The 14,559-nt window shown below is 33.4% G+C and overlaps 1 protein-coding gene and 1 long non-coding RNA gene across 3 annotated transcripts in view; one reads left to right on the forward strand and one right to left on the reverse strand.

Moving 5' to 3' along the window:
* Positions 1–13,793, forward strand: part of obst-B (obstructor-B) — a 152,596-nt gene extending 138,803 nt beyond the window's left edge. For both annotated transcript variants that reach the window (XM_081765625.1, XM_081765626.1), the window contains 3 exons: positions 1,931–2,131; positions 3,260–3,458; positions 12,599–13,793. In XM_081765625.1, coding sequence (XP_081621751.1) covers positions 1,931–2,131; positions 3,260–3,458; positions 12,599–12,716 — 518 coding nt within the window. In that variant the 3' untranslated portion in view covers positions 12,717–13,793. The remainder of the gene's footprint in view (positions 1–1,930; positions 2,132–3,259; positions 3,459–12,598) is intronic.
* The window catches only part of LOC145690588 (uncharacterized), a 160,079-nt gene that overhangs the window by 87,930 nt on the left and 57,590 nt on the right, over positions 1–14,559 (reverse strand). The window lies entirely within an intron of this gene.

A 14,559-nucleotide genomic window follows, 5' to 3' on the forward strand; every position in this document is an offset into this window, starting at 1 on the left:
AAAGTATGAAATAGGATATGTCACGACACAGAACTGGATACGTCACGACAACTGGAAAGATATTGAAAAAAATTAAGAAATGAGAAAGTTCTTCCCTAGGTAGACATACCCAGATTTTCTTAGATAACAAGCTGGTTCTAGCTGAAGTTGATATTCAATTTCAAAATATGGATAGCAGAAAAATAGGTTAATAGTTAAATGCTGAAAATTTTGAAGTTTAAAAAATAAAATATAGATTGGTTTGAACTCGAATATAAGCATTTCAGTTGTGAAGAAATGGACACAGAGGCTAATGAAAGTAGCTCAAGCTTTGCGTGCACTAATGAAGAAGATAGTGTAGAGTGTCAGCTTCAGAAAAAGTCTTAGTAACCTTGAGTTGCTGAAATTAAAAAAGAGGAGAGTATTATAACAGAGTAATACTGAGGAATAAAATAGAATGTATTGGAAGCTCAATAATGAATTAAAAAGGGATATCGATTAAAGCATGAAAAAATACTAGAGAAGCAAATGTGAAGAGACATAGGAATTAGAAAAATTAGATTGGTTCGTTGATTTGAAATTTAGCGTTCCGTTTAGCACGGAGGCTATATGAGACTTAAACCTACAGCTTAACATGGAGTCTGAACCATATGAAGTTTCACTGGGATTCCAACCCGTGTCTCCCGCGCCAAAGGCATGTATGCTATTCATAAGCCATGAGGGAGTTCTAGAAAGATTAGGAAAATATGAGTAAAATGTGCTGTGAAGTTCATCAAAGGAAGTATGCCATAAGAAAGGTAAGACAAATATGAGAGTAGAAAATACGAATGGTCAGATATGTAGTATGGAGAAAAGCTAAACAAATGTGGGACACATATTTGAGAGTTACATGATGCAGTCTAGATAGTAGTCTAGATACTGATTATAAGAAACATGTAAGTGGCGATGACAAAGGGTTCATGGTATTGAACTGGAAAAAGCACTTTGAAATATGAGAAACAGAAAAGCAACTGGGATAGAAGATATGCCTATGTATTCAATTAGGAATTTAGGCAAGAAAGGAACAAAGACTTCTTTCGGATACGCTTTGAAATACTATATATAAAGTGGAGAAAAGTCAGTTGTCTCTACTGTGACGGGGACAAATGACCATGTTGCCGACGTCCCCATTCTCCACAGAAATCAATCAAAAAATTTCCATCAATCATTGAATCGGGAAAATTGCAACATGATTTCTTACAGACTTAATTTCGTTGATAAACAACACAACAAAGTAACACATTATAAGCATTACGGAATAATTATTATAATATTGCATATAGTGAAAATTGTACTGTGAATATTGAACTGGATACTCATGCTACAAGGAAATTGAGAGGGATAGTTCTAACTTATAAGAAGGCACAAGAGACTTCACTTCATTACTTATGATAGATCAATGAAAGATTTATTTCAAAAGGGAAAGAGGTAAATGTAGGGTTTAGTAATTTAGAAAAGGCTTTTACGTGAATAAACTGAGATAATAACATACCTGGATAGGAAGACTAGAGAAGGTTGAGTTGAAGAGAAAGGATCAAGACTTGTAAGAGAAATAGTACGAACTGATGAGGCTAGAACAGAGGAAAGTGCGACTGAAAAGAAGTTAGATCGAGATTAAATATGACGGCCAGATTTTCAGCAACGAAGTGGTAAGCAGCGTACCATGTGCATGGGGGTTTGTAACATACCACCAGTGAGTGACCTTCCAGAGATAAGAGTATGCTTATAGCATTTAACACTGTTCTATGTAGTCGTTCAAATCATTCTATGTATTTTATTTATGACTTTTCATTTAGAATATTCATGCGTATCTTCATATAATTTGTAAAGAATTTTGCATAAAAATTCATATAGCACATAATACTAAAGTTGCAAGATAGTTTCATGTATCTATTACATATTTTTCTTTCAGAGAAACCACAACCATCTGCTCACTGTCCTCGTCGAAATGGCTACTTCGCTCATGAAGACCCAACTATTTGTGATCAATTTTATTACTGTGTAGATGGAAAATTTAATATGATTACATGTCCTTCAGGATTAGTATACAACGAAAACACTGGAATTTGCACATGGCCAGATGAAGCTAAGAAGAAGGGTTGTTCTTCCAAAGGTTAGTTGTAAAATTAAATATACAGGTTGGACATTTACATCTATGGTGCACATTAATATTATTTCAATATTGCAGCATTATTAATACCAGTTAAGAAAATTATACGTAGTTACTTTCTCATTTTAATTACAACTTTGCTACAAGATCTATGTTCAGGCTCTAAATTGTTATTTCTATTCGAAGGTTTAGTATCGGATACTATAAGTTATATTCTGTAAACAATCAGACAAATTTGTATTATATGGAATTTTTACTTGTGGAAATCCTGTTCAGAGGCATTAGCGTTAAAATAACGTTACAAGCTCGCATTTTCATGAAAGTTTAGAACAACAAGTTTATTGAAGAAAAATCTGATTCAATAAAATACGTTCTCGTGAAGTAACACTTTTTTTGGAAAAGCAGAATCTGAAATAAACTCCCAGTATACACTAAGCAAGTACTTTTGACCAAAAAATTAGTATAAAAGAACTGAATAGTTCCACGCACACAAGAACTAAATAATTAAGGATTCACCACAGAGGTAAATCACTTTCGCACGTCAATTAATAAGCTTTCGATATAAAAAAAAGTACATCTAGATTACCTATAGTGCCTATATGTTTTATTTACTTATCTTCATACTGAAGTGACACAAACAACCAGTTTAAATTAGTAGAAACTCGCTTGACTAAACAAAAAATTCAAACCAGTATGAGTTTACAGTAAACTATCAACAGCATTGTTGGTCAATTTTGTGTGTATATTATTTATCTGACAAAGCGATCGTTGAAGCAATAAAGGATACTATTTTGTGGTCCTTTTCAGTAATATAACATTCTAAATTTTATCAAATTTTAAATTAACCTGGCCTTATTTAAAATTAAAATGAAAAACTGATATAAGTTAATAAACTGGTTGTAAGTTATTAGGAAATCAACGTACTATAGGTTTTGTATTTTAAAATAAAAGGCAACAACATTTTAAAGTAAGTTATGCACTTATTTTACTGCACGGAATTAAGGCTATAATACTAATAATAGAAAAATGCATATATAATACACAATATACTATAGTACATTTTGAATTAGTTTTGACACTCTTGGCAGTTCAACATTTCGATAAAGTTAAAAATTTTGTTGTTTGTTTCAGATGTGTTTCAATTCGATTGTCCACAAACAAATATCTCAACATCAGGTCAGCAACATCCACGATATGCTGATCCTAATGATTGCCAATACTTTTACGTATGCATAAACGGAGAGGTTCCACGTCGCAATGGCTGCACTTTAGGTCAAGTTTTTAATGATGAAACCAAAGCATGCGACTCTCCAAAGAATGTGCCAGAATGGTAAGATTTTTATTATTATACGTATTATTATCATTTGGATCCGCTTTCACTTGGTTCCTAAGGATCTCATCAGAACAAGCTGTTGATGTAGCCTGTGGCTTCGGGGCTCATTTTTCAATCTTGTTTCATAAACTAATGAAGTTTCATAAACTAATGAAGTATGCTACGTTCATTTATTCATTAGTCCTTATCCAAATGCGCTATTGATGAGTTTAGAGGCCAGATATACAGTAAAACTGAGTTTCAGCTCGGAAAGGATAATCTCACAGTCGTGTTTTTCCACAGTACACTTTTAAACGACGACCCCGTTTAGCACCACACTGCCTGCTAAACACTTGGACACCCCACTCTATTCCTGATCATTTAAGAAGATTCCATCCATTGTTACCAGAAATTTCATCCAGAGGGTGGTTTCCTACTAGACGTAAAATTGGACATTTCAATCGTACAAACCGAGCAGCTTCGTGACTAAGCGATTGACGTAGATGCTTTTGGCATGGGAGACCTGAGTTCGGTTCGTGGTAGGAGCTCATGTGGTTCGTTCCCACATTAAGCTGCAGGTCCATTTCTCATTTAGTCTCACTGCTGAAAGGGATACTGAGGTCATAATCAAATCAAATCAATCGTACCAACCGAATACATATAATTATTAAGGTAAAAGGAGGTGCTTCCTTGCTTGGCTATACATTAGCCCTTGTCGTAAGAAATGATACTCCTAAGCAGAGAACAATTGTTAACTTAAGAAACACAAGTGTACGAAAACTAGGAAAACTGGATGCTATCTTTAGTATGCTGTCAATCCATGTTATCTTAGTATTATTTCACTAAGGTTGTTGAACATGGTGGTGTACATGGAACTAATTCTGGTCGCGCGTAGCTGTTGCTAACGCTCCCGCCTTTGTTGCGAACGGGCCCGAGTTCGATTCTCGGTAGGGCCACAAAGTCGAGAAAGTTTCTCAGGTCAGCCATCATGAGTGAGATTTTCCTCATTCACACGAGGCAAATGCCGGGATGATACCTACTTTAGGTCACTTTCTTCCTTTCCCATTCCTTTTTCCTCCCCAATTTCTTGGGCAGTGTTACTCGTCGAGGGGCATAGGTGACATGCCGTAGATGTCGAAGGCCCAAAAATGTAATCCCTAATCCTAATACTTAGAAACTAATTCTGTGTGCCGTACAATAGTTGTTGTCTGAAGCTTTACGCAGCTCATTATTTCATAGGTTTTGACAAAATAAAATTATGTATTCATAGGACTGTACTTTTCCTCGCAATTGCCTCTGTGCATATTTCTCTTTAGCCTAATGTCGAAGTAACACTACTGACGCTAGCAAATCTGAAGACTTACCGTCAGAAAAATAGAACTTTTTTATTAGTCTCTATTGGTACCAAGCAAACTCTAAATTATCATTCTCTTCCAGGCTAGGATTCTGCTTCTTCTTCCCACTTTCGTGTAGGCTTATTGAGCAAGATTCCTCGTGTGTTACCCGTGATAACATCTCCGATGTCTCGACATTATTATCTGTATGATATTTGGAGATCTGTGACGATTGTTCAGATTTGTGAAATTTTCTGAACTCCCTCATTTAAAGCTAAAATATCTTTAGTCTCTTGTACGCTCTTTGTTAGTGATTAACTCTTAAGAGTTACTTTTAATGTTATCGATTTTACTCATAAATGTGAGTGGCAGATGTTTTAAGTGAGCTAGAAAATTAACACCCATTTCCCACGTTTAATAATCTTATTTCTCGTTGATTTTATTATTGTTAATTGTCACTACACACATGTATTTAAATTATTCACCTCGTCTATATTATTACGGTATTATTGATTACCATGTTACCGTGGATCCTATAATGTTTCTTACCATGTACTTTGTCTTGGCGAAATGTCTTCATGTATTTCGAAATCAATTTCTTTGCACACTGCCAGAAGAATATATGCATTTCCATTTATGTCATCCGCATAAGCAAGATGGCTGAGTCCATTCAACAGTGCTCTGTTGCTTTCTTTAATTTTCTAGTTTCATATTTCTAGAGATTATATAAAGTAATGGAATAAATGTGTTCCCTTGCTTCCGGCATTTACCGTGTATTCGTGAGAACTACTCCTTTTGATTTGGTTTTTACTTTTCATGTATTATCTTTCCTGATGAGAGTACGAGTAGTTTTTCATTTATTCTTATTCTATTTTATATATTTGTAGTTATCAAATTTACAAACTATTGCAATTTAATCCGTGTTCTTGATAATTTATGGGTTTATATGCTTTATATTTAGCCATATTTACCTTCATGATCCTGATATGTTCTATTACTTTCCTCCTCTATTCTATTCGTAGTTTCATGCATAGTGTCGTTAGTTTCGTCAACATTCGCACTATTTCCATTGTTGCCTTCATTTTCGTAATTTCTCCACCTTGTAGAGCTTGAAATTTAGTACAAATACTATTTTTTTTTAAAAAAATAGATTTTTCTCTATTGTAATATCAATTTTTTCTCTGTGTAAGTTTTATGCGCTTCTTTTTATTGTCGAAAGTATTTTTCGTGTATTCGCAGTTATCAGATCATGATTCAAAATAAAATTTTAACTCTTATCCTATTGAATATCTAACATGTTTATGTCTGCTCTGGTCTACAAATTGTTATCAATTTGCTGTCTTTTGTACTTATCAGATGTTCAAACATAGTTTTGGACGCCCTTGAATTGGAAGTACGTGAATTTAATTATTAGACTCTGGAATCTTCAGAAATTTATAAGAATTATGTCAGTCATTTCCTACTTTTTTATGTATACTACTTTCTTTACTAATCTTGAACGAAACATTTCTTCATTATTATTTTTTTTTTTTTTTACTGTCTTTACTGTTATATTTAGTTTCGTCCATAGGTGCATGCACATTTATTACAAATTGTAGATGCCATGCCGTTGCCCTTTCAATTTAATGTATTATACAGTAAATTTATCTATATATTATTTATAAATTTGACATTAAGAAATGCTGCTAATGTATTACTCTTAAAAGGGAATCCTCATCCTGAATTCGGTTCGTTCCACAAAACAAAACTTGAACTGTCCCATTGGGAGACTATCATTTCTAGTCCATCTAGCTTTTTAGCCTCCCTTCGTATTCAAAGCGTTTCAAACGTTAAAGTAAGTAACTTTGACTGCAGCTGGAATTAACATCATGCTGCAGTGGGAATCACTGTGCTTTCCATTAACATCAATACTGGAATGACTGTTACAGAAGGATGACGCTTTGGTAGGGGTTTATTGGAGCTATTATTCCTTTCTTTTGTAGATTTTTTCTCCAATGGACGTTCTAATCACTAACGGATTGGAATGCTGCGAACGGAAGCAAACTAGTATATTTAGTGAAACTTGTTTTAGCAGAGATCACCGTCATTGTCGCAAAGATAAATATCTCTTCCTAGGTTTGCACTTTGAACGCTCTGATCTGACTCATTTCTTCTTAGTGTGTGGCATTGACTGCCCATACTTTGAAAAATGTATCCTTCTACTGAGGATTCAGCATATTTTTGAAGAATATTCGGAATATTCAGACATCAAAGAACGTCTAGAACTGTTTAATGCTCTTAGTATTTCTTTAGGAATGACGCATTTTGTAACAACCGTAATCTCGCTTTTATTCTTGATGTTTATTTCTTAAACATTGTCTGAGTCTTTTGTTTTGTAGCATTTCCGTATTTCGTTTCATTATTTGTATAACTTATTTTTTACTAAGTATTTTGAATCATTTTCAATATATTACTTTCCGTTGTAACATACCTACCGGTATACATTTGTTTTTGTCTCTTTTAACCATATACTTTTAAGTTTTATTCTCTGTTTTAACTCGGCAGTTCTTTCATGAGATGAAGCTTAGAACAAATAGCCTAGATACTAACATCTCCATCAAGCCCCAATTAATCGAGCGTTGAGTCAGTTATTATTCTGTCCTAGACCCTATATATTTTATTGTGTATTGATACTTCATACAAATTGTTTGTAACTATGTACTCCGTTTCCAAACATTATTATTATTATTATTATTATTATTATTATTATTATTATTATTATTATTATTATTATTATTATTATTTAGATCTTTAAATATTTTACATTAGACATTACCACTATCCCTCATGCCATTGGTAAAATGTGCCCACTCTTGGATTCATTTCTAATTTTCATTTTTTATATTATTTGATGATACAGAATCCAACCGAACTATTTTAAAACACTTCAGAAGAAATATGATCTCAAAGTTGGGATATTTATTTTTGTCCCAAATTTGAATTAATTTTTCTCGTGATCTCATGGATCAATATGTTTAAAATAATTTCGCTGGATTTAGGATAATCAAATTAATATATATATATGTAAAAAAAAATGTTCAATTGGAAACTTATCGAAGCATAGGCAGTTTCACTACTGACATAAGAGATACTTCAAAGATTCTAAATTTAAGGCCACGTATCTCGTGACCCAATGGACAGGTGTGTTACAAAATAATTCCATTGGAGTCATTGTCTTCAAATTTGTATAAAAAGTGCAATTAGAAATGTAGCTAAGCGTGGGTATTTTTTTTTACCATCCCTTCATGTTCTGAACAGGAAAGTGCGGTTACAGCTGCAAACATTTCATGAACCACAACAACGTACTCATGCATTATGTATATCGCCTACTAGGAGAATCTGCACAATAAATAATAGTGTTCAAATAAAACGTTCTACAATAGATATATTTGATGTATATATAAAATATACTTTGACTATTTAGTTTAGCATGTAGAACAAATATTATGTAATGTAACCATTTATGTATACTGTTGAACGCCTGTTGTGTTCAATATACAATAAATAAGTAAATAAATAAACATTACTTCAAAGATTCTAACTTTGAGGACATTTTTCTCATGATGAATGGACGAACATGTTTAAAAATAATTTCATTACAGTCAGCATCCTCTGGTTACTATAAAAAGCATAAGTAGTAATTTATTGAAGCATGGATACTTTTTACCAGTGTCATGAGTCACTAATGATTTCTTTAGTGTCAGAATTGAAATGACATTACTTCTCTCCACTTTTGCGTGACCATCTCCACCAATCAGTATTAAAGGTCAAGATAAACATGAAACGATAATACCTATTTTTTAGTATTTATACATTAAAAATGCATCCTATGTTGTTGGAATTAATTAACGAAGATAGAAAGAAAGTATTACGTATTCTATATATGTAGGCCAGCAATGCATCTTTCAACGGCGCTGTAACGAAAGAGTCGCTTCAAATGTTCTATCCTTAACGGTGTCTGTAGTATTAAGACGAAAAGAGCCATTAAAAGCGATCTTTTCCAGGTTGGAATCGGCACTCTTGATTTGACTAACCCCTTTTTATGTTGCGATCTGTCTGCTAATTACATCAGATCGCTAGAAAGATTTTGTATCTCAAGATCAGAAAGAACTATCGAAAAATGGTCTTCATATTTGGAATTACTTCATCAGCATTCGAGATTACTACATCGATTTTTATTCGTCGATTTCTTTGACGTGATCTGTGTATTGGCAGTTGCGATTTGAAATATTCTTGACTGTTCGTCATGGTGTCTGTAACGTTAACACAAAAAATGCAGTCAGAAAACGGTCTTTAGATGCAGAATAAACATCTTTAATATATTTGTTGTTTCGAATATCATAGATCTGTCTATTAGTTGAGTCGTCAAAACTTTCTTGATGATGATTTGACCGTATGTCAAGAATGATCAGAGAACCAACATTCTCATTTTGTTGATTTGGTTATTAGGCACTTGAATTGCATAGTAATTTTCAGAGTAAGATCTTTCTTTTCTGAAAAATTTCTCCAGAATAATTTTCCTCTAGATTCTTATAATTTTTAATTAAAGGAAAATAAACCTTTAATGACACAGTTACGGGTTAGCTGTAACAAGTGTATGATTTTGCCTAGAATTATCCGTTTTTAATGAATGTTAAAATTTTGTATTTGAAAGAAATATTAGGTTGTGATGTTTCTCTTGAACGATTTATACATATCATTTATTGAAACGAGGGTGTCGAGCTTCTATCATTCGACTCAACCGGAATTTTGTATTTCTGTCTGTCTATTCCAGGATAATTCTCGCAAAGTCTGTCCGATTTAATTAAACTTGGTTAGTGAATCTTAGGATATGTTCTGTTGTATTATAATCCAGCTAAAATAATATGATTCAAATCCAGTCGAAGTTTAAAACTTGCACATATACATAACATGATAAAACAAATATCCACTAAAACCAACGTGAAAGTTTGTCGATTTTGACATAATGCAAATTTTCGTAGGGAGTTTCCTAATCTTGTACATTGCTTGCAATTAAAACTGACTTAGATTAAGTGGTAAGAGGGGATAAGGACCAATACAATTTCGAAGTTTCTATATTTAAATATGATAGAAAATGTTTTCCCCCGATAACTTGCTCCAATGTTGTTCGGCCTAGATGCAATATATTGTATATTTTCTTCTATACTTCCCAATCATCTCTGCTTGAGCTTAAAATATGTTTGGAATTAACGAACAAAGTTTACACACCCTCTTTATTTTAAAAGATAATCTTCATGATAATTTTCGTAAATAAATATTTACGAAATTTATAAATCATGATGATATATCATAATTTGAGGCGTTTTCTTTTAGGCTTCCGAATCATCCCCAATGTTGGGAAGTTAGTCAGTAGGAAATAAAGGAATATAATAATTAACTGATTAACTTCCATAGATTTTTGTAAAGTTGACCAACAACTTTCGTAAAAGTTGTTCGATTGTGATACAATATTGGGTATATTTTCTTCGAGAATTTTCCGTGGTCCCCAGTTCTTCAGGTCAAAATCAGTCCAGAATCAGTAGAGAATTTATATGTAAATTACTCTTCCGATTTAAAAAATAAAATGTTTTACGATACCTTTCGCAACGAATTATTCTATTTTACACAATATGATGCACAAGTTCTTTGATTCCTTCCCACAATTATAACTTGAGGTTATAATCAGTAAAGAATGAGATATCTTTTACCTCCACATGCATGTATTAGAAAAAAATGTTCCACGTTAGCTTTGGTAAAAGATTATTTGATTTTGATGCAATAAACACATAGTTTCAATGGTCGATAATAAGAGGCTGAATTTCCTCACTCATATTTTTTATATATTTGGTAAAAAATTATCCAAAATTAATAATACACAGTGTACGTTTTATTTGAAAATTGGGACTTATTCCTGTTGCTTAATGTTAAAATTATTGAGAGAGTTCAAAGAGCATTGCCTGCTTCTACGAGGCATAACATCAGTAGTATTATTTTATAATATGAAACGCTTGAAACATTAAAACTAAACTTACTTTAAAACAATGTACTAGAGTTTACCTTTATGACCTTTATGAAAGGTTTAATGAAGTAGCACCTGGTATCAAACTCTTATTACCTACCAATGCGGGACTTTTAGGGGCTGCCATCTCTACCGAATCAAGGAGCAAAATTTTATTGGACAAGATATCAAAATTAGAATTCTTCTTTTCTCAATTATCAAAGCTTTCTGCACACTCCGCTTATTATTTACTACGAGCTTCACTCTCACTTCCAAGATTACTGTATTTCCTTCGTTGCTCCCCTTCTTGGCAGGATGATAAATTACTTGACAAATTCGACCACACTCTTAGAACAGGACTGGAATCCATTCTAAACTGTTCTTTGAAAGACAGTTCATGGTTACAAGCTTCCTTACCAGTGAAGAATGGGGGCCTTGGGATTCGTCGAGCCATGGATATCGCCATACCTTCTTTCCTCGCATCATTCTATGGCTCACGAGAACTAATTGGATCTCTTCTTCAACAGGAGGTTGACTTAGACTCGATTCGAGATGTACAAGAATGCATCGATAAATGGACTAGTCTGGTTGGAATGGATCCCCCACCTAACGACAAAAGACATGTTCAGTCTGTTTGGGATGAACCTATAGTCAAACTTCGTTTATCTTCACCCCTATCATCAACCAATAACCCAGATGACAAAGCCAGGCTGTTAGCTGTCTCCTCCTCCAAAAACGGAGCATGGCTTCAAGCCCTACCTTCTCACACACTCGGCCTTCACCTTTCTAATGAGAGCTTTCGTATTGCTACAGCTCTGCGCTTAGGTGCTAATATTTGTGAGCCTCACTTTTGCCCTGCTTGCAACGCATATGTTGATAATAAAGGATTACATGGTCTTTCATGTAAAAAAAAAAAAAAAAAAAAAAAAAAAGTGCGGGAAGACAATCTCGACATCATATTGTAAACGACATTATTTGTAGAGCCCTCGTTTCAGCGGGAGTTCCTTCAATAAAAGAACCAAATGGTTGTTTCCGCTCTGATGGTAAAAGGCCTGATGGCATGACCTTGGTACCGTGGAAAAATGGAAAAGCACTAGTCTGGTATTTCACATGTTCCGATACGTTTGCTCCTTCCAACTTATCCCATTCTTCAATTCAGGCAGGTCTCGTCGCCGCTCACAGAGAATCAGACAAAAGACTAAAATACTCAAACCTATTGGACAAATATTGGTTTGTAACAGTAGCAATAGAAACCAGTGGGTCTTGGGGTCACGAAGGATCTAATTTCATTAATGAAGTTGGTCATCGAATAGCAATCAAAACTGGTGACCCCCGAGCTACTGCATTCCTTTTCCAACGTATCAGCATCGCCATCCAGCGCGGGAATGTGTCATCGATCTTAGGCACATTACCTCCTGGTAAAGAACTGGACGAGATTTTTCTTCTATAACACACAATAAGACGGAAGTAGAGACATCCTAGGAGGCTGACAACCACTTTGACTATGTTCATGAAGAATGTTTTGAATCCAGTTTGGATAAATATAAATTCTTGGAAGTCATGGCTAATACCGGTAAATTTGGGAGTGGTAGCAACATTATCTACAGATTTTACTTTGTTGCTCAAAATCGTTAAAGACCCGAAAGATATTGTTGTCAAGCTGTCCGATGTTTATTTTGGAACAAATATGCTATAACTAATGTTTAAGAAAATGTGTCATACTTTTTATCATGTAACTTTCTGTATTTGTATGTACTAAATAATCATTTATGTTGTTTCAATTCTAGCAAAGATTTTTACAAAGGAATCCTGGATGAAGAAGAAGAGGTAACGCCAAAGCCTAAGCCTACGCCCAGCGGTGGACGGCAACCAAGCAGAAGAAAAGGTCGCTCCACTAGCAGCTAATGAGTTACAGCGATGACCTGAGGGTCTCAGAAATTCAAGACTAAGTGAAAAACAAATAAACAACAAAAACGTTTGCTTCATTTATTTATATAAAGAAGTGAATACAAGTAAAATGAAGAAGAATAGCCATCTCTGGAATATCATCTAACAAAATTCTTTATTACTGAACCATCACAGAAGGGGGTTAATATAAATGAAATGACATTATTTTACAGTTACTTTATTGAAAGACAGACTGACACATGTTGCAAGATAAAAGCGTATAAAGCACAGATACAGACAAGCTGAAGCATTTTATGTAGATTGTAGTGAAGCTCAATATTATGTAGCATTCCATAATGATTATGCAATAACGTCGTGAATCGCATTTATAGAGATTCTGAGTAGTAGTTTCCCTCGATAAAACTAGTTTCAGACATACTTGTTATATGTATATATAATCATTATGTAAGAATATAGCCCTATGTTTTATTGAGAAAAAACTACATTTATGGCTATTCTGAATGTACCAATTTTTAAAAAGAAATCCTTATAATTCCATTAAATGTATTGATGCAACTTCCAGGCAGTGTTTTTAGATTTTTTAAGACAAATTTCCTACCAAACTAAACTTTCCCTTTTTAGTTAAATTTTCTCTAGTTTATAAATACTCATAGCAATCTTCTCGTACTGACGACAATAGTTTACTTGAAAATGTCTTGATTTGATCAGCAAGATTGTGGCTTACAGTATGACCTTAAATAAGTTCTATGTTCATTTTCTCAATTACACCATTCTTGTCTAGAAAACTAATAGGAGAACAGAGACATGGGACCGCGCTCTTTGAAAGGACCTCAAGAATTCGAAAGGAACTGATGGGAATTTAGGTTGATCGATTATTCTCAATAGATCGTAGAAGGAAAACATTTCCTTCTACATAAAATTCAATTTCTAACAATCCTACTCATTCCCTTGATTTCAGCATTTTGCTATAAAAATTTCCTTTTTCCTTAATGCTAGTATATTATTACAAAATTTAACTTGATCTTTGAACACTGTTTCCAGGTTGCACTAATACAGTTATGGTTTTACTCATGCTACGATATTTTGGTTTCGAAAACGGGTGAGCGGAATGTCTCATTTAGTTTATATCTATCAACATTGTTTATTTTTTGTTACAGGTAAGGGAATCATTTTACCGTAATAAGTTTATAATAATCCTTTCAAAATTATTTTTAAAAAATACAACTAATCTGTGATACATATACATTGTAGATAATAAAACTTTTAATTTCACAGAACAAAAAATAAATTCATCAATTTTAAAGTTCTTTTGTGTGTTGTATGTGTGTGTGCATTGTATGTGTGTGTGTCCTTTCCATTTTACCCCATAATGTGGTATAAAGTTTTCTCACACCAATAGTGTAATATATGTAATTGAATAACTAAGTGTAGCCTAGTTTAAAAGTACACCAATAGAAATATTATTTTAGAATATTGAACAACATGAGGAAATGTATGTATATTCAAATTTATATATGTAAGTAAATATGCGCGAATATCATACAATAGTGCAATAATCGAAAATCTTTTCTATTCTCTTTTATTCAACGAACGAACGAAAGAGAAACGAACATTCTCTTTTATTCAAAGCTACACAACGTCACCTTGTTATTATAATCTCCCAAAACTGAACATCTACAACTGGAATATAGTTTGATAGAAATTATGTAGTTAGCTACTATGGGAAGCATAGTGTAATTAACCTTTATTTAATCTTTGAAGAGCTCCGCTCTTTTGTCCGCCTGTTGGCAAGTTTTTAAAAACAATGTATTCTCTGTCCTTAAAAGTTGCTAAATATAAA

This window comes from Thermobia domestica, chromosome 7, assembly GCF_964235325.1.
Source record: "Thermobia domestica chromosome 7, izTheDome1.hap1.1, whole genome shotgun sequence".
NCBI lineage: Eukaryota > Metazoa > Arthropoda > Insecta > Zygentoma > Lepismatidae > Thermobia > Thermobia domestica.